At 39.6% G+C, this 21,120-nt stretch overlaps 1 protein-coding gene across 1 annotated transcript in view; it reads right to left on the bottom strand.

Annotated features, from left to right (window-relative positions):
* PTCHD4 (patched domain containing 4) overlaps nt 1-21,120 on the bottom strand; it is a 171,908-nt gene that overhangs the window by 103,239 nt on the left and 47,549 nt on the right. The window contains exon 2 of the mRNA XM_032649393.1: nt 17,564-18,044. Coding sequence (XP_032505284.1) covers nt 17,564-18,044 — 481 coding nt within the window. The remainder of the gene's footprint in view (nt 1-17,563; nt 18,045-21,120) is intronic.

A 21,120-nucleotide genomic window follows, 5' to 3' on the forward strand; every position in this document is an offset into this window, starting at 1 on the left:
TTCTAGAGGCTAGGAAGTCTAAGACCAAGGTATTGGCAGATTCAGTTGCTGGTGAAGGGTCACTTATTGGTTCGTAGATGGCCTCTTTTCACTGTGTATGTCACATGGTAGAGGGGACAAGCTAGCTCTCTGGGGTCTCTTTTATAAAGGCACTGATCCCAATCATGAGGGTGTCACCCTCAAGCATACAGCAAAAGAGAAAATTAGTAAACTATTCTATCAAACAGAAGAGATTATTCAGAGTTCAGCACAGAGAGACAAAGGGAAAATGCCAAAGGGAGGATAAGAGACATGCGAAGTTGTAACATGTTTCATTGGAGTTCAACAGGGAGGGAAAAAAATAAGATAGAAATAACATTTGAATAGATAAAAGTGATAATTTTTTAGAATTTATGAAAGACAATACTTCATGAAACCAAGGGACTTAATGAATTTTCAGTGAGATAAATACAAAGAAAGCCACATCTAGATATATCATAGTGAAAGTGCAGGAAACCAAAGGCAAAGAAAAATCTTAAAAATAGTCAGAGGAAAAAGACAGTGGAATAATATGATAGAGAATCATTATTTTCAATGTAATTAAAGAATTACATACCCAGCAAAAATAACTTTCAAGTATGAGAGGAAAAAAGACATGTTCAGATAAAGAAACAAAAAATTGAGTTTTTCACCTGTAGAACATCTCTAAAGGTACTAAGTAATTTCCTTTAGACAGAAAAAAGTAACTCCAGATGAAAGGTGTGAGATGTAAGAAGAAATGATAATCAAAAAAGTAGCAAGAATGTGGGTAAATGTAAAAGACCATGTACTATATAAAAAAGAAATAATAATGTCTACTGAGGTTAAATAATAACATTAGAATTAAAGTGGTAGACAGGATTAACAGGTAAGTCAGGAGGGGATCTAAATGGAGTTCAAATGATCTAACTACTTTATTACATAAGGAAGAAAAATGAAGGTTTTGATGCATTTTAGATTTTGATAAGTATCAATATTATAATTTCTAAAGCAATCACAAAATTAGAAGCCAACATTTAACTTTCAAACTTGCAAAGGGAAAAAATTGGGATAATAAAAGGTATTAATTCAATCCAAAAGATGGCCAAAAAGGTAATATATATATATATATATATATATATATAGAGAGAGAGAGAGAGAGAGAGAGAGAGAGAGAGAGAGAGAGAGAGGCAGATAGATTGGAATATATATGGGAAGTGTGAGACAAATAGGAAGCACAAAATAGAATGGTAAATTTAAACTCTCGAATATATGAAATTATATTAAAGGAACTAAAGGGATTAAGTTCTTCAGCTAAAAGACAAAAATCATTAAGACAGGAAAAATCTCCATATCCAACTATATGCAACTTACAAGACACATATAGAAAATCTAAGAAAACAGAAAGGTTGATACTTAAAGAATGGAAATATATATATTTTAAAAATATAAACAAAAGATTCTGATGGAGCTAAACAGACTTTACAGCAAAAATTGTTTTTAGAGATAGAAAATCAGTTTACATTGATAAAATATTTAGTTCACCTAGAAGAGATAATAATATATATTTTTATGTACATTATAACATAGGTTGTGAAACTATGCAGAACAGCTAAGAGCTGATAACCTTAAAAGTCAGGATAGGGCTTCCCTGGTGGCGCAGGGGTTGAGAGTCCGCCTGCCGATGCGGGGGACACGGGTTCATGCCCCGGTCTGGGAAGATCCCACGTGCCGTGGAGCGGCTGGGCCTGTGAGCCATGGACGCTGAGCCTGTGTGTCCGGAGCCTGTGCTCTGCAACAGGGGAGGCCACAACGGTGAGAGGCCCGTGTACCGCAAAAAAAAAAAAAAAAGTCAGGATAATGATTATTGCGAGGGAGAGGGTATGATTAGAAAGAGGCTATAGGAATGCTGGTGATGTTCTATGTTTTAATCTGAGCAGTATTCACACATGTTAACATATAACTATTAGTGAAAATAGTATATATTCAAGTTTTACACTTTTTTTGCACATATGGAAATTGTTGAGTTATTGAATTAAGCAGGCTGCATAATAGTATATATATACAGTCATCTCGTTTTGTTTCATATATTGACATATTTATCTCTCTATAGATATAGTCAAAGAATAAACATGAAATTTTTATCAAAAATTATCTCTGGATGATGGTTTTAGATTTTGTTTATCTTTCAATGTTTTCCTAAAAATGCATTGTTTTTGTAATAATGGAAACAAATGAGTTAGACAAAAACAAAAACCTACTACCCAGGAATAGAAAACAGGGATTCTAGCAAGAAGAGAGTTAGTAGAAGGATGTGTGTCAACCTCAAAACTGGAAAATGAATAGCTTTGTGGAAAGTGAGACATAGATAGTCAATGAGAAGGAAATACTTGGAAAGTGGCAATGCTGAAAAGGACTTCGGGGGGAGTGTGGACAGCAAATTAGGTAGAAGCTTGCAGTAAAATGTGCCAAGAACAAGCACCAATGCTATTTTCAGCTGCAAAAGCACAGGCACCATGGCACAAAACAAGGACAGGCAGCCTCTTTTTATATATATTTGGAAAATTTGACTGTAAGGCAACAATTTTATATTAAACTACTTTTAGCTTAAACTAGGTACAAGGAGTAAAATAGCCACCATGACCTAAAAATGATTATGGTGATATGGAATTTTCCAATGAGATAACTTCTCATTCTTGCTTTGCAGAAGGCATAGCCTCTATTAATGCCAGCCCTAAGTTTTACCAAGGGTGATGGTAAAAACATTTCTGTTTAAAACTTTTTCTGTAGGATCTTTCTCAAAAACGGCCTATCGTAATAGCCGTGAAAAGTACAAAAACAAGTCTGCATAGGAAGCTTGCATGCCCTCAAGACTTCAGCTTACTGGAGAAAGCAAAGTCCTGACACAAGAATGGCTTCTAAAAAGAGATACACTGCCCGTTGTCCAAGGGACATTGTTAACCTAAGATGTCCAAAATGGCAGGCAGAACGTGACTGCAGATGTCCAGATGTCAACTGGTAATCAAATTCAGGTAGGCAAGGCAGACTGCTCCTTAGGTCCATGGGTGACCAGGAGTTGGGCTCGTAGAGAGTAGGATTCAGTGCCCTTAGAGAAGGTTGGTTGGCTAGTGTTAAGCAGAGAATTAAGGTAGGCGGATGGACTTGAGGGCAGAATGTCAGATCCAACAAGATACTGGGATGCTGTATATCTTGCAAGAGATTGAAAGGCTTGGTAGGACATATAGAAATCCTTCAAATGGTATAAATAAAAAACCTTAATTGAAAGACTACTTACAGAGATATGAGCAGAGCCAATGGGAAAAGAAACAACAACAAGGGATGTTGAGGTACCCAGAGACTATCAAGAGCAGGAAGCTGTTACCACTTTTAAGTCTAACAGAATAAAGGGAGGAAATAGTATGATCAGGGTCCAGTAAGAGCTATAGATACAGAGGAGTGGCTGCCTGTCAGAGACTGGAGTTATTGCCAGAGAAATAATGCCAATGCAGGGAGGGAGGGAGCAGGGAAGAAAGACCTTGACCTCTTTCTCCTTCTGTCCTACTATCTCCTGGTGATGCCTCTTGGTGGCCAAATCCAACCCAAAGCCAGAGGAAAAGGGAGCCTGGGTGATGCGTCCATAGGAATCAGCCTTCCAGAGCAAAGATCAGGGAAGAGAAAGGTTAGAGAAGAAAATCTGTTGGTGATGATGGAGAGTGCAAACAGAGAGTTACAGGCACAAGTGCTTTTCAAGGAACCCAAGGTGAAGGCCAGTTATGCATAGTGGGCTAATATGGCAGAATGGTCAGTCCGAAAATAATTTTAGAATACTTCCTAATTGTGCTAGGCCCACTACTAGTTGCTAAGGATACAAAAACAGTAAGTTGATCCTTTCTAATGAAAGCTCTGCAGCCTAACATGGAAGTAAATATAGGCATGTAAACAAGGATAAGCAAAAAGGAAAATCAGTCGTTCTTGGGTTTAGAAGTCATTAAAAATTTCCATAGAGCAAGAGGCATTTAAGCTTTGAAAATCAGAACAAAGCAGAGATAGAAGGGAATCTCCAGGAAAAGGAATATCATGAAACAGCCTTGTATATCTGGCCACATAGCAGTTTGGTTTTGGTCTGAGCAAAGAATGTGAAGGAAATTGGAATTAGAGGCTGCATAGAGATGAAGCCCACAGGCCTCCCTTGACAGACATGTCTCCCTTGGCCAGACTGCTATAGACACACAGCAGTGCTGACCTGAGTGAGTAGATGGTGTGTTGATAACCTTGTTTGGATAGGGTGGGGAATACAGGAACTCACATAACCTGCTACTGCTTTAAGGTTCTCATCTTTCAGGATAAGGTTAAGAAGAATGAGCAGAAAGGGCAAAGGGATAAACAGACTGGAATAAATAATAAACCAAAAAGAAAGATCACGGGGGAAGAGAAAGGAGGAACCACAAACACTTGGAAATCACAGAAAGATGGGCCCTCTCTGAGGATTAAACTCATTAGTAAATAATCAAAGGAGAAAGAATGTCTCCTAGTCCCAACAGAAACACTCTTTACTTACTTTGTTTACTACATAGCGATATTGAGTCATCTTAGAGAATCATCTTAGAGAGAAAGCTTATCAATGGTGGCGGCCAACACAGAATGAATGGTAAGGTCTAGCAATGTGAGCATCTGTATTGGGTACACAGAACTTCCCAAGGGAGAATGACACTGAATCTGGGAGGCACGGGTGGGCATTTTGGCATCATTCTTTGTGGGAAACAAGGAAATCCATCAGACATCACTGTGGGTTTTTTTGTTTGCTTGTTTGTTTTAAATTTATTTATTTTATTTATTTTTGGCTGCATCAGGTCTTCATTGCCGTGTGCGGGTGTTCTCTAGTTGCGGTAAGCGCAGGCTCTAGGTGTGCGGGCTCAGTAGTTGAAGCACACGGGCTCTGTAGTTGTGGCGCACAGGCTTAGTTGCTTCCGCAGCATGTGGGATCTTCCCGGACCAGGGCTCGAACCCATGTCCCCTGCACTGGCAGGCGGATTCTTCACTACGGTGCCACCAGGGAAGTCCTAAAAAGTTAGACTTGACGGAACTCGGCGGTCTCTGTGAGACGGGAGGGCGCACTCATCACTGGCACCACCAGTGCTTCCCACCCCGCCCTGCTGGTCTGCCTGCCTGCGTCAGGGATCACATGCTGCCTCACTGTGTTTTAATTTATGCTCATCACATAGCCCTCTGGGTCTTTTTTATATATCTTAAGAAAGGGAAGCCTAGCTAGTGTAAACCACTTTTTGAAAAGGTTACCAGAACAGAGATTCTGGCTAACATATTACCCTTGTCAACCTAGTTAACAGGATTCTTTCACTGAGAATCTAGTTTTGTCACTGTGTTTTTATAGTACAATTTTTTGACCTGTAAGACAGCCATTCTAACCCTAGAATACAGTAAAATTACAATTACTTCTACCCTTTGGAGCCTCTTGGCAGTCTTACTTAGTTCTCATGACAGAGATACAACCTCACTGCCTCCATCCTTTTGGATTTTCTGCATCTTAAAAATAGGTTAACTTGTCTGCAAGAGAGAAAGTTAAGGTCTTAAGTAGACATCCTGCCTCTAGGAATACTTCAACAAAAAGACTACAGGCTGTCTGTGGATATAACAGTTGATCAAAGCACAGCCACCCAGACTGTAAGATACACTTAGTTCACCTCAAGTTTAGTTTCTACCTTCCATTTTATTATGAAAGAGGCACTACAGGATGGTAGAGGACGGGCAGTTTTCAAACATTTTTTTTTTTTTAATTCACAGGAATTTTTCCTAAAACTAAATATCTATGGAGACTTGTCATGTAAAAATATCAGAACAAAGTTTCTGTTCGGAAGCAGGAAGGAGTAGCCAGGACTTCTGGGGGCTTAATTCTTTCTGAGGCCCATTGTACCCCCAGCACATCCCGAGGACTCCCCAGGGCCGAGTTTGAGAACTGCTAACAGAGTCAAGGAACCTGGGAGGGAAAATCAAGTAATACAGGTTCTGACCTTGGCTCCTCTCCAGGCTTGAGAATAGTTCTCATGAACTATTTTCAAGAACTAAATATTTCCTCATTTAATGGAAACAGCTGCCCTACGTTCCTCTGGGTGAACAGGAAGCCATCTGCATGATCAAATGGCCAACGGGATACTTTTAAGGTACATGATGCACCAAACAAAAGATACAACATTTAGACTATACTCTCATGTTTGGAAATTCACAATCTCCTCATTACATAAACACTTTCAATGGCTTTGTTTAAAAGCCATGGTTCTAAAATTTTTCAAAGAACACGTACAATTTCAAACACAGATTTTTATCCATTTCTAATAAAAATCTCCTTCATGTCTGCTGTGAGCTAGTGAAATTACAAGTCATTCATTCAAGAAATAATTATTGAACACTTCTTATTTGCAAAACATTGTACCAACACAGTAAACTTTATTATAAAGTTGCCCTGACCCTTGACTTTGACAGAGGAAAGGAAGAGGAAGGTGACTGAATTATAGAGTGAATCTAGCAACTTGCAGTTAATTATTATGAGTCCTTATTATATGCATCACAGTTTCACCCCAAAATCTGCAAGTTAGGTGCCTTCCACTGGTTTCTCTTTGTGTGTGTGTGTGTGTGTGTGTTTGTGTGTGATTTTGATTGGTTTTCATTCAATGAAATGAGCCATCTAATCTGTTTCTCCCCAAATCCACCACTTTTTATTTTTTTTGCTAAAATGTAGTTTAAACTACTTATATCCAGTCCTTTCTGATAAAATTATCTCCTTTTCCTTCATTATTTCGTTTATATCATTGACTATTATGGTTATACTCTATGTTTTTTATTATCTCAAACACTATTAGTAAATTTTCTTAACTAATACTTTGTTGATTTATATTATTAAGTATGATATTTACTTTAGGATGTTCCACTTAACATTGAAACAATCACTAGAAGTATCACTGGCCAGGACATATTCTTATTCCATTTGGGCCAAGTCAGTGTGAGAAGCAGTAGGAAAAGTAGCAGCATCTTCTTTATATTAAATATAACTTCTCTAAGGGTACAGAGTGATATCTATAAGCCAAGGCTTGAATAATAGAGTTTGGCCTTGGTCTGGATGAAGGCATTGCTCTCTCATTACAAAGAAAATCAATCACGATGACACACAGATATTTGATGCATTCACAAACCACCGTGTTCCAGGAAGCCAGGTGAAAATCAGTGTACAAGGATTCTTCAATTCTTGGAGGCCCAAGGCTGGCCTCTAGGACCCTCAAACCAATGCAGGATTAATCTCATTTTTCTCTGCTAATTTTCAATGACTGGGTATGAAAATACTGGCTTGGAAATGAATTGAATCTTGGAAATAAGTCTCTAGTTTGTAAATGAGCTTTATCTGGCTGAGACTTTGCTTTTCTTCAGAAAAGCAATGGCATAGCCTTAATGCATTTTCACCCTTCAAGTTTCAGGAGTTTGAATTGCAATTTTTACCTTGATGCAGCACTGCAGAAAATCCTGATCTGGTTGGCAACTGCAGCTCTTCTGCATCAGGAATATTTTTTTCTTGAACATTCTCATATGACAATCAAGTCAACTTCAATTAATGAGGATAGTTAGGGTTGCTTGTGACAGATGCATATTTGAGGAAGGCTTAGATGTCCACACTGGAGAAGTGGTAGAAGCTGACATAGGAACAGTTCTACCATATACCGGATAAATTGATGTCTCTCTCCTTTCCCTGTCTGCTTAAATATTCAAGCCTAATTCACTATCTGATTTAAGAAGTAAAAAAGCAAGGGCATAACATATTAGAAAGCATAAGGCTTAATTACAAATCTTTCCATTTTAAAAGTCTAAACTAGCACATCACCTACCCTTGAGATAAACACAATCACCAAAATGGGCCCATATGCTTTTCACCCTGAGTAAAATTTTGTTATATAAATACTCTTCCTCATTCCTAAATTCCAGCTACCATGGGAGGAAGCTCATTAGCAGTAAAAAGCGCAACAGATGGAGGTGGATTCAAAAGAAAATAAGAATCTTAAGGAGTCAGGATATAATTATTAGTAATGTTGGACAGTGCTTCACAATGAAAACTACATACTATTCAATGCTACCTCAAATGCTTGGCATAAAATTCAGCTTCTTACTTGTTATGCCAAGATCTGGTCCCTTCCCACCTCCTTCAAAAGGTCTACAAAAACCAGTTAGTGAGACAACATCTTAACTTGTTAAAAACTTCTGTTCCGGGAGGTCCATTTCACAGCTACAAAAAGAACAGAGATCAATATAAAGAAATGAAAACGGAAGAATAACATAGAAAAAATAAGGACATTAAGGTATCTAAGCTAAAGACAACCAAAAGTTAAGCCTTCTCTTGCAAAAGTCAACATTTGTAAAATGCATGCTATGGAAACTTTGGACTACACACTTGAAAAGATGACAAGTAGACCCAGTTCCAGCTCCCAACGAGCCAAAAACCTAGATAACATATAGCCTAAATGTCACACGAATGATTCACTGATTAAGGAGTAGAGGTGGAAAAGATGTTAAGGACCAATCAGTCCGACTTCCTCATCTTATGAAAGAGAAAACATGGGAGGCCCAAGGAGAAGTCACCTGAATGGACAGGGACTTGACTGGACTCCAGGCCTTCTGACTCCAAGCCTCTAAACAGAGAGATATTTTCACATCATTGACCAACATTTTCCCAAAGAAGATGATTATTTATCACCAAGAGCAGGGTGGCTGCAACTGACATAGCTAAAAAATAGCTCCAATAAGAGAGCTTCTAGCGATAGGGTTATTTGGGGCAGGCTTTTGATAGGTTTAATGACCCCGAGTAAAACAGGTCCTGTGGCAAAACTAACTTATTGAGAAACATTTCAAAACCCTTAATATAATCATTAAAAAATTTTAGCCAACCATCAAACCTTAGAGGGCTCATTATATGCCAAACACTGTGCTGGTCGAAGTCGAGGAAAATAAAAGTGCTCAAGAAGTAATACCTTATGTCCCTGGCAATACCTTCCCCTTTGTAAATCCAGATTCTGTCTCCAGCAGAACCAAGAGGAGCAGCTACCCATGCTTCTGATGAGTTCTCCCAGTTGCCTCCCTAACAACAAATCCTTACCTATCACTGTGTCTCTGTACGACATTAGTCCAAAGAAGTTTCTAGACAGTGTGTTTTCTGAAAATTTTGATTGTGGCCCACATTAGGCAATATATCTTATATCATGTCTATTATACACATGTATATTAAACTGAAACAAAAGTACGATGCAATAACACTTTACTATGTGTAACACCTTTTGATATTTCCTGTCCTTTTCTACTCTCTTTTATTCCCCATAAGTGAAATATAAACATGGATCATGATACGCTAAATTAAATGACTCTCTAATAGACTATAACCCATTCGAGAAACGCTAACAGACCATTCATTCATTAATTCCACATATATTTGTTGAGTGCCAACCCGAGGCCAGTACTGTTTGAAGTATTTGGAAAACAGTGGTGAATGGAAAAATAAAAATTTACATCCTTTGGGGGCTTACATTCTATGGCGGGGAAAACGAGCCAAAAAGTAAAGTATACTGTATGTTAGATAGTGATGAGCTCTAAGGAGAAAACCGAATCAGAGAGGGAGAAAGGGAGTACTGGTGAAGCACTTGTGGTTTCTGATAGAGTGGCCAGGAAAGTCCCCACTGAGAAGGTGCCATTTGTATAAAGACCTGCAGGAGGTAAGGAAACATCTGAGGAAGAGCCTTCCAGGTGTACAGGAGAGACAGACAGGTTGAACCTGAGGTCAGAAGGTTAGCAGATACCAGATTTGTTGGGCCTTGGAGATCATGGAATATCTATGTCTGTTAAATTGGGTCCTTTGAACATCTAATGTCTTTAATTTAACATTTGCCTTCCATCCCCAAATGATCAAATCATAGCCATTGTCATCAGTAATAATCTCATCTCAAAACCTTTATAGCAAGCATCTCTGGAATCCACCTCTATCTTTGCACCTCACTCACATTACGACTGTGTGGTGATTGCACTTCCCAAAGGTGACCACAACAGTAGCTCCCATTCTACATGCTCTTCTACAATGTGACTCTGCCACCCTTTCAGTTCTCTGCCACTGTCTTAAGAGGTGGAGTCCCACTGCCCTCTTCTGGGATCTGGGCTGGCCTTAGTGACTGGTACTCAGATGGTAGAATAGGGCTGATGTGATGCTATGGGACTTCTATGTCTAAGCCAGCCCTGAACTTTTGTCCTTCTCTTGTGCATAACGTTTTCTTGGAGCCCTGAACCACCGTATAAGAAGTCTGACTACCCCAGGAACACCATGCTGGAGAGGCCAAATTTAGATGCTATGCTCAACAGCTCCAGCTGAGATTCTCCTTCAGAAGTCCCAGACTTGGTACCAGCCATGTGAGCGAAGAAGCCATGTTGAAAACTGTTGTTCTAGATCCAACTATGCCAGACCTCAGATATTCAAGCCATCCTCAGCGGAGGCTCTAGAAATTCTAGAGGTGGGAGGAACTCACCTCACTGTGCCATTTCCAAAATACTGACCCACAGAATCCACAAGCATAATCTAATGGTTGTTGTTTTACACTACCCAGTTTTGTGGTGTTTATTATACAGAAACAGATAACCAGAACAGACTCCAACCTAAGACAATTCTCTGACCCCACAAATAATATAATATTTTGACCTTATCAGTGTTTTACCACGCTGATGAGGCAAAATAAATCCTCGTTACCTTTACTGTTTGGCTTAGTTTATGTGGAAGAGACAGTCGATGCTCATAAAATAATCCATTTGCTCTCCTACATTTTCTATCCTCCCTCACAGTTAGTTTATGGCCATATGTCTAGTTCTGGCCAAGAGCATGTGATGAGAAGTAACTGAATCAGTTTGGGTACAAGGTAGTTAATAAGTAGTGTGATTTCTCTAATTATTCCCTCATTTGTGTACATGCCGGGGAGCACAAACTCTGAGAAGGCAACATGTTGTAAGACAGAGGCATCCTAAATCCCTGAATCTCTGGTGGCAAAGAGTTTCCAAAGAGAGCTTCCCGACCCACACCAAACTGTGATATGAGCAAGAAGTTAATCTTTGTTCTCTTAAACTAAATGGATTTAAGGCATTATTTGTTACTGCAACATAGTCTAGCTGATCCTAACTATTACAACGTTCATGATCTGTCATTACAGTCACTCTTTTGCATACACTATAAACCCTCTTTTTTTTTTTTTTCTGGGAATTTCTTTCCGATTAAATTCATCTCAATGCCTACTCAACTCCTCCCCCAAGCAGCTATATATGGCTGGAGGGGGGACCGACTCAGCAAACACGCTAACTGATTTCTTTTTTTTAATTCATGCATGTAAACATCAAGGAGATCCTTGTGCTTCCTAGTTATTCACCTAAATTTTCTTCTTTATTCTCCAATTTTCTGAAGTGACTCTTTAAGAATCCCTTCACTTTCCTCAAATTAATGTCTCCTTCCCCAAATTTATTCTCAGCTGATGACTTGCTTTCTATTTTACTGACAAAGTTGAAGCCATAGAAGAGAATTTCCACGTGGTTCCACCCCTACATGTACCAATCTATCTGGATCTGTCCATATTTTCTGCCTTCCCTTTTCTTAACTGTAGATGAGAGCCATCTAGGCTCTTATATAAAGCCAATGATTCTAGCTGTGCTCTGAATCCCGTCCTATCTCTCTCTCCTGCTCAATGACATTGCTTCTGCAATCTCTTCTCTCTGCTTTACTATGAACCTTTCTCTACTGCATGTCATCCCCAACTGCATAAATCATTATTTCCCTTTAGTGCAAAAATTCCTTAGAAGAATTAGCTTTACTCACTGTCTTCACTTCCTATGCTCCAAGCTCTACTGAACCTCTTTAAATTACCTCAGCTCTCCTCTAAAGCAGCTCTTGCCAAAGTCATTCATGACCTTCAAATTCCTAAATCAGGGCTTCCCTGGTGGCGCAGTCGTTGAGAGTCCGCCTGCCAATGCAGGGGCCGTGGGTTCGTGCCCCGGTCCGGGAAGATCCCACATGCCGTGGAGCGGCTGGGCCCGTGAGCCATGGCCGCTGAGCCTGCGTGTCCGGAGCCTGTGCTCCGCAATGGGAGAGACCACAACAGGGAGAGGCCCGCGTACCGCAAAAAAAAAAAAAAAAAAAAAATTCCTAAATCAAACGACCAATTCTCAGTTCTCACCGGACACAATTTCTTAGCAGCTATTGGAACAATTGATCTCTTGCTCCTTCATGAAACACCTTCTTGACTTGGCTGCTGGGACACTATTCTCCCTTGGTTCTGCTATCCCACTTGATAGCCTAATCCTTCTTAGTGTCATTTTCTGAATCACTTTCATCTGCCCAATCATAAGCGCTGGAATACTCCTGGGCTCAGATTTTAGACGACTTCTATTTTCCATCAATATTTATCTTTCCAGTTGATCTTATCAGATTCCATGGCTTTCATTATTAGGTATGTCATGATGAATCCAAAATTTATATTTTCAGCTCCAACTTAATAGATTTTACTTCTGAACCTGATCTGCATACTGTCTTATATCGCCAATTCCACATTTTCCCACTTGGATACTTAATAGGCACCTGAGCACATGGGAAACGAAACTCTTGTATTTCCCCCACAACTTATTCCTCCCACGATCTCCCTGTGACAGTAAACGGCAACTGCTTTCGATTAGTTATTCAGTCCTCAAAGCTCGGGGTCATCCGTGACTCCTCTTTCTCTTACATACCATATCCACTCCTTCAGCAAATCCTGTGAATTCTATTTTCCAGTATTGTATCCTGAGTCTAATCCCTTTTTACCTCTGTCACTGCTCCCATGCTATTTCAAGCCACCATTATAACCCATGAAGATTTTGCAATAACCTCTCACCTATGTATGAGTTATAACCTATAAACCATTCTTGCTCCATTGAGACTCATTTCCATAAAATGTAAGTCAGATCACACTCTCATCTCAAAATGCTTCAGATAGCTTACCATCTTAAGTATTAAGTTCTCTGTGCCCTATGTGACCTGGCTGTATGCTACATTGCATAATACTCAGACAGGTGCCCACTCTGCTCCAGCCACACTCCCTTTCTTGCTCTTTCTTAACTTCACCAAGTAAGGTCCATCTCAAGGCTTTTGCATGGATAGTTCTCTTTGTCAAAGACACTCTTTTCTCAGTTAGTGCATGGTTCCTTCTTCAGTTTATTTGGCTCTCTGTTTCAAATTCACTTGTTTAGAAAGGCTTTTCTCTGACCACCTATGCTCTTTATCTCTTATCCTATTTTACAATTATACTTTATATCACTTATCAATAACATAACACAGTTTATATTTATTTGTTTATTGTCTGACACTTTCCCTTAGCAGGCTTAGAATGTAAGATCCACATGGGCAACAACTTGATCAGTTCTGTTCAATACTTTTTACTCCAGAACATGGTAGGTGCTCAATAAATATTTGAATAAACTAATAAGTAAATGAATATGGAGCTCAGTTTTTGGATGATGAATGAGAAGGTCTCCTATCTGGAAACCCTGGGTTCACCTGAAAAGAACGAGTCATCTGAACATGTCCAGTGACATCAAGCTGACTAAAGTAAGACTCCTGGCATATAAAACAAACTCAGGATGGACAGCAAAAATAATAGTGAACCAAGGCTCCTAATGTCCCTGGCAACTACCCACAGAAGATCAGCAAGATACAGCAGGAGCCAGCTTGGCATCAGTGTGCGATATTAGCCCATATTTCTCCTTCCAGAAAGAGGAAACACATCCACATAAAGCAAATGAGGTGAAAAAAAGGCCGACAATGAGTTATAAATTAAATTAGTGGCATTCTCATTGGTTTATGCTTGTATAGAGAAAGGTCATTAAGCTGGAGCTAAAAGGGGTCATTTTAAGCATTTTTAAAGAAATTATTATGAGTCTGGATTTCTCTCTCTGAAATCTTTTCTAGAGAGAATACACATGCTTATAATTATCTTCTTTTCTAAGCCTAAATATTGAACGTACAATTCAACAAACACACATTTACCTATAGGGACACAAGCCAAAATATAAAAATTGGTACAGGCTTTAAAAATGAAGGATATGGAAGTACAGAATACATGCCTCTGAAATGACATTGCGGGTATTAACTGGATGAATGGTCAGAAAAAAGAACAAGCAGATGCAGTATTAAAGAAAGATAGTTGGTCAAAAATAGAATGGTTGAAGAGTAGAACACCTAAGCAACATACCCAGCTTCAGGGATAAGTTCTAATGAGGATGAATGGCTTGAATCTTGGAGCATAATGAAGTGAATATTCACTACCTTAAAGAAATCTTTGTAGGAAGATAGGAATAGAAATAGAGGTTTATAAAAAGAGTTGGGCTTCTTTTCCTTATACCCAACTAACACTGGATTATGCAGTTTTGACACAATGTAAACTAATTCATCAAAGGACTACTTTTAAACAATGCTGTGTGTACCACCAGAAGGGATGTATCTGCCAAACTCAGCTCTCAATCTCTCTCAATCTCTCTCTCTCTCTCTCTCTCACACACACACACACACACACACACACAGAGTCAATAAAGGAGAATGGAGGTTAGAAGTTTGAAGATAATACAAACCTTCAAGGTTTTTACAAAAGAATGATCAAATTCTAACTTCAGTTGAAGAATGAAACGAATAATGTAGGAACTTCAAAATTTAAGACTGAAGAGCCCAAATCCTTCATTTAATAGATGAAAAACTGGGGTTTCCCTGGTGGTGCAGTGGTTAAGAATCTGCCTGCCAATGCAGCGGACATGGGTTCGATCCCTGGCCGGGGAAGATCCCACATGCCACAGAGCAACTAAGCCCGTGCACCACAACTAATGAGCCTGAGCCCGAGAGCCATAACTACTGAGTCTGCGTACCACAACTACTGATGCCCGCGTGCCTAGAGCCTGTGCTCTGCAACAAGAGAAGCCATGACAATGAGAAGCCCGCACACCGCAACAAAGAGTAGCCCCCGCTCACCACAACTAGAGAAAGCCCGTGCACAAGCGACGAAGACCCAACACAGCCAAAAATAAAAACAAATAAACAAATAAATTTTAAAAAATAGATGAAGAACTGGGACAAAGGGACTATACCTAACTTGCCCAACAAAACATACAAAGTTAGTGGAAAAGCTGGGATGGAAACCCAGATGTCCTAGCTCTGTGGCATATCCCTTTTATTTCACTAGTTCTCCATCATGGTATCTTTACCATTATGATCATTTTACAAACAAAACACAACACAACAAAACCAACTCCCCCTTGATGGAGCGAATACCTTAAATAAGTATATATTTATAGGTCTACTGTTGTTATGTTTTCAGAACATAGCAGGAAAGTTCTTCTAAGATTATTGTAAGAACTTGAAGTGCAGCAATACTGAAAAGTAACCATTTACCAGGCTTCTGGAGTCTGCACCGACCCTGTCCAGGGCTGATTTGTGATTATAAAGATGACTGAGAGAGGAGAAAATGTGAAAAGTGTGTGTTTTAGGGTTTGGACATTTACCTCACTGTGGCTTTCAGTGTTCTTATTATTTCTTTAAGGAATGAAAATACCACTGATTTAGTATCTGAGCCTAGAATACAATTCAGCATCACTGGAGACAATTTTTCTCCTTATTTGTATGAAATATAATTCTATACATTATAGAATTTTCCTGCTAAATCTTTCCACTACCTAATTAGATTGCCACCAGTTTTAGAAAAAGCCCTCTTGGCCATAAGGTGCCTAATTTGTCCATCTCAAATGATCCATGTTTCATTTGTGAATCATGCTGCATGATTCATATGAATCTTATATTATGAAGTTAAAGGACTGAGCCCACAAAACATAACAAGTATAAGTGGTTCAAATCTAGACCTATCCTTGTCACTGGTGAAAAAAAATTTCATATATTTCTTTAGCAAATAGAAAAACTTTTTGTTAACAAGATGAACATGCATTTAAACATGATATGCAGAATGCAAGAAAGACTTCCAATTTCTTGAAGCCAAGGGCTGTTTCTTATACATCACTGAATCCACTGCACGTAACACACCAGCTTAACGACTAAAACTCGATGATACTGAGTGTCTACCCTGTCGTATTACCTTTAGGTATATTCTATTACGTTCAGAAAACAATTCTTTGACTTATTTTTTATCCTCATCATTATTATCCAATCATTATCCTCATTTTATTTTTTTAAGTGATAATGAGCATAGCTGCTTTATTATTATTATCATTGTTATTATTATTTAGTTTTAAGTAGAAATATTGCTGTACCATAGAGGTCAAATTGGAACTGGCTTTTCATTTATCCTCATTTTATACAAGAGGAAACTGAGACTTACCGAGATGAGCTAACAGGGCCACAGTGAAGATGGGTTTCCAGATAAATCCACTTTGCAACGTTGTTCTCGAAAATGTTTGTTTAGGTCAAAATGAAAAGGGCCCAGATCACCTGGAAGACTTTAACTGCATGCCTACATCTTTTTTTACTCAATAATAAAGCTATAATTTAGGGCTGATATTAACCTGGGAAGGGAAAAGCAATTATTTTACAGCTGAAGACTCTCTTGTGCGTGTCAGTTCACCATCTAGAGGCCATTTTCACAGTTTATCCTTTGCTGCATGTATGGAATTGTACCACATCTGACAGATCTCTTCAGTGGCACCACAAATAATCACCGTCATCATCTCTATTCTGATAAGTGCCATCAGTCTTGTTGATGAACCATCACTCACTTTTCTTCCCAGACTTGATCTTCTCTTTTGCAAGAAACACACACATGTGCATGCGTGCACGTACACACACACATACACACATACATACACACTCACATACCATTTTCTAGACCGTTTAAGTATGTCTGGGAAAAATGTACAAGAAAGGATAATCTTGACTGAAGATACTCATGAATTGTTTTCAACAGACACCAAAAAGTTAGAGGCCACATCTTTAAGTGGTTGCAGAAAAATTTTAAATAGAGGTGAGGAAATGGAGTATATTCTCTGCAAAAACTTTGAAATGAATTAATAAACAAAGTCTAATGAAGGTCTTTGAAATTAGAACGTATCGGTGGCTCTCAGAATTTTCATCCCGCGATATCCACTCTTCATCACCATCAGTTTGAGGATGCAACACTAATATGAACCACAAAAATCTGTGTGAAACAGGTATTGGACCTCCTTAACTTCGTACCCCATGATCTTTAACCTATAATTTTTGAAGAAGCTGAGTAGAAGCTTACAATAGTTTGTACTTTAAAAACACTGGACAGCATTAAAGTCCCTGGCATAAATGAGGTGCCTTGGTCAGCCTAAAATTTACTGAAAAAGGCCTCATCAGGTAAAACAGACAGCACCCCAGGTAAAATTTCACAACATCACAGACATACCAATGCAAAAATTAAAACAGATTTCCACCTGAGAATTCAAGAAATGTACTACCTTGCCCTAAACCGGCAAGAAGCCGATTACCACAAGGATGGATAGTTACCCATGGCAAAGAACGGGATTCCCAGCAGGGTGGAGTTGTACTTTCCGTCGGTGATGAAGAAGATCCCAGCTGCGGTGACGACGGAGATGCACACGGTGAGCACCCCCAGGAGGCCCAGGAAGGGCTTGCCGCGCAAGCAGTCCTTCATGGAGCTGGAGAGGGTGGCTGTGGTCAGGATCAGCACAAGGCTCACGAGGACCTGGCTTCTGGCCAGGATGCTGGTCTTATGAAAGTCTCTCCAGAGGCTGAAGGATGCTAAGGAGTATAGCTGGAGGTGCCGGTGCTCCTCCTGGAGCTTCCTCATAAGCTTACAGAACTCATTCTCCCACTTCTCCCCTATGAGGTCTTGGGTGGCAGAGCCATAGGTCTGGAGGTAGTAGGTGATTTGAATGGCTCTGGCTGACTTGACCCGCTGGTCCTTGCTGTTTGGCACTTCCACTACCCCGCCCAGTTGGTGTCCAATAAAACTGTTCCTCCCATCCTTGAAAACAGAAAAAGGGGAGGCTGAAGTTACCAGAGGGATGTGCATTCCAGAGAACAGAGTCTTACTCTAAGTGAAGGGGCACAAAAGGCAGAGGTAGACTCCAGCGACTGTGGAACTGATGTGGGTGGAGTGGCATGTTAGGATTTTATACTCAACTCTTTGGAGCTCCATGGGATACCATGCAAAATGATCGGAATTAAAAAGGATGCAACGAGCGTTGTGAAGTTATACAAGACTTGCTACATGCATAGGAAAATGTACATTCATATTATTTCGATCTCATCCATACCCTCATTCTCACCATTTCCTTCTGTAACAATCTATTATAACTCCTTTATGCAGGATCAAGTTTAATCATTCAGTTTCAGCCAAAAGTGAAGCATGGCATGAGTTAACAACTTTTCAAAAGTTAAAATAATTATGTTTAATAAATACATGCTGAACTTTCTAGGGTTAACACACACACATACTAACACACACACACACACCTACATTAACACACACACACCTACACTAACACACACAACACACACAAACATTACAAACATCCATTGTTCTTTGTACTCTGGGGGTACAGCTGTGTATTGCAGAACAAGTAGAAGAAAATACTGGGTTTTTTTTTACAAATAATTTAATAGTATTGACGTGTTTTCTAAATATAATGTGAGCACCTGTTCACTCACTACAACGTTCCCTTTAAATACCTGCTCCAGTTGTAGGTTGACCAGAAAGCACAGTGGACAAACCCCACAAATGAGACTAAGATTTCAGGTGGGGTTGTCAAAAGTCATCTCAATTTCAGGATTTCACGTGAAGTAGAGTAGACAAGATCATAAGAGTAGGGTTTATAAGAGGGGCAATCACTCTTCTTTAAGGAAGACGAAAGGTGGACACTGAGCTGCTTAAACAGATTCAGAGCAGTAATTCTCAACCGTGTGCCTTAACACTCAGAAAGAAATCCCTGACAGCCATCGCCGAATTTGCCGCATCTGTCATGTACTCCAATGGCAATTTTTGTCAGATGGAATATCGAACCCAGTGGCAGGTTGCAGGATGGAGTCTGGTTCTGAAAAGGTGCATCAGGTCCCAGAAGAGACACAGGCACAGAGGTAAATGTATGCCATGAACAGCTTATGTGTTCGCTACATCAGGCAAGACATGACATGTATCTCGTGAGAATTTAAAAGTGTAGAGTCAGAAAAGGAAACAGAAAGGTAGTACAGAAGGGCAACAAACCCAACTGTGTGGTAACCACGGTTGTTTTCACAGAACCGTGAGGCGCTGTGTACTCAAGAGACACGTGTAACAAGTACTGTGGACTTAGTACCAGACACCTATACCTGGGGTACTTTTTGTATTTGCATCAAAGCTGCCCTAGTACTTAAGAATGTGTTGAAACTCAAAAAGCTTGAGAAATTTACAGAGCGTACAAATATTGTTAGTAGGGACCATGAAGAATTGCAAGAAAGAAATTTTATAGTCACTCTATATACCCATTTTCCCCCTACATGTTAAATAAAAAGTCTTTCTATTTAATTCAACCTGACTAACTCTAAATGAACGATATATTTCTCAATAAGAATTTGAGGGTTTTTTCCCCGTTGCTTGGGGTTTCTCCCACTCCCCATGGCATCTTTGTAATGTTCCTATCTTTTTTCCTTATAAAAAAATCAAACTGAAATTCTGACTGTAGGTTCCCAAGGCTCTGTCTTGATTAAATTCTCTGGGGTCCCCCAGTGAGCTGCAGGTGGAAAGGTGGGGCAGCTTTGAGTAAGGAGGTGGAAATTCTGCCCTATCACTGAGAGACTGTGATGTATAATTTTCACTCTTTCAGTACAGGTCAAATTGCTCCTCAGTTGGGCTTGTTTATTTTTGTTTAAGCTTGGTGTAAGTTTTAGCTCCACCCTTGTTCCCACTTCTTTGAAATCCTATCTGTGATGTTGACATATTTTGGATTAAGATTACACTAGACAAAAGAGACTGAAAAAAAGGATATTGGTTTTTTTCTCTACCATCCTCTAATCTCTACATATACCTCTCTTCATCTGGCTTCCTACTGTTCCCAGACACTTATACCATCTCTTACTTTTCCCATACTTAGGGAAGTAGTCTCTAAAAAATAACCTGTGATTAGTTAAATACACCTCAGGGTGAATTCACTGAGTCAAATATTATGGAGTGTTTATTATATACCAGGCTTTCTTCTAGGCACAGGGAAATTACCAGCGAGCAAGATAGGGAAGCTGCCAGCTCTCAATAAGCACACATTCTAATAGAGGAGACAGGAAAGCAGCAATTAAGTGATTAACGAAGATTATTTCAGATAGAAATAGTAGGAGAAGATAAAATAGGACTAAGTGCTGGGCAGGAGGTGTCTAGGTTAGATGGTGTGTTCAAAGTGTCCTCTAGAGCTAAGCCCTCTGTGAGGACGTAAACTTGGCCATAGAAGAATAGAGGAAAGCACCAGGCAGAGGGGGAGTAGTGCAAAGGCCTTGAGGTGAAAATTAACGTGGTGGGCTCAAGGAGCAGGAAGAAAGGCCAGAACAGCTGCAGCCGAGTTCAGGAAAAAAGGCGGAGGAGACAAGGCCTGAGGGCTTGGCCAGCAATAGGCCACGCAGGGCCTGGCAGGCCTGGCAAGGAGTTCTTATTTTACTCCTAGTGCAAACAGAAGCCAGTGAAAGGTTTTAGGTGCAGGAATGATGCGCTCTCATTCAGAACTGTCCAAACAGGCTCTGGCTTCAATGTGAATAGATTGAGGGAGAGCAGAAGTGGACCCAAGGATATGAATTAGAGACTTAAATTCATTTTATGTTAATGATGCCGGTTCAATTCATAGAATGATAGAGCTGACAAATGTCTTTAATATTATGTAAACATTTATACTCAGATACTTATATCACTCATTTTATAGATGAGAAAAACTGAAACCTACAAGGGGAAATGAACCAGCCAAGGCTTTCTTATCCAATTACTGAGAAATGCAGACTATATGTGCATGATGCCGGGTCACATGATTCAGTGCTCTCTCCATTAATCCCACCTGACTCCTTATAAATCCAGGGAAGTTCTGCTC

Source organism: Phocoena sinus, chromosome 11, assembly GCF_008692025.1.
Source record: "Phocoena sinus isolate mPhoSin1 chromosome 11, mPhoSin1.pri, whole genome shotgun sequence".
Lineage (NCBI taxonomy): Eukaryota > Metazoa > Chordata > Mammalia > Artiodactyla > Phocoenidae > Phocoena > Phocoena sinus.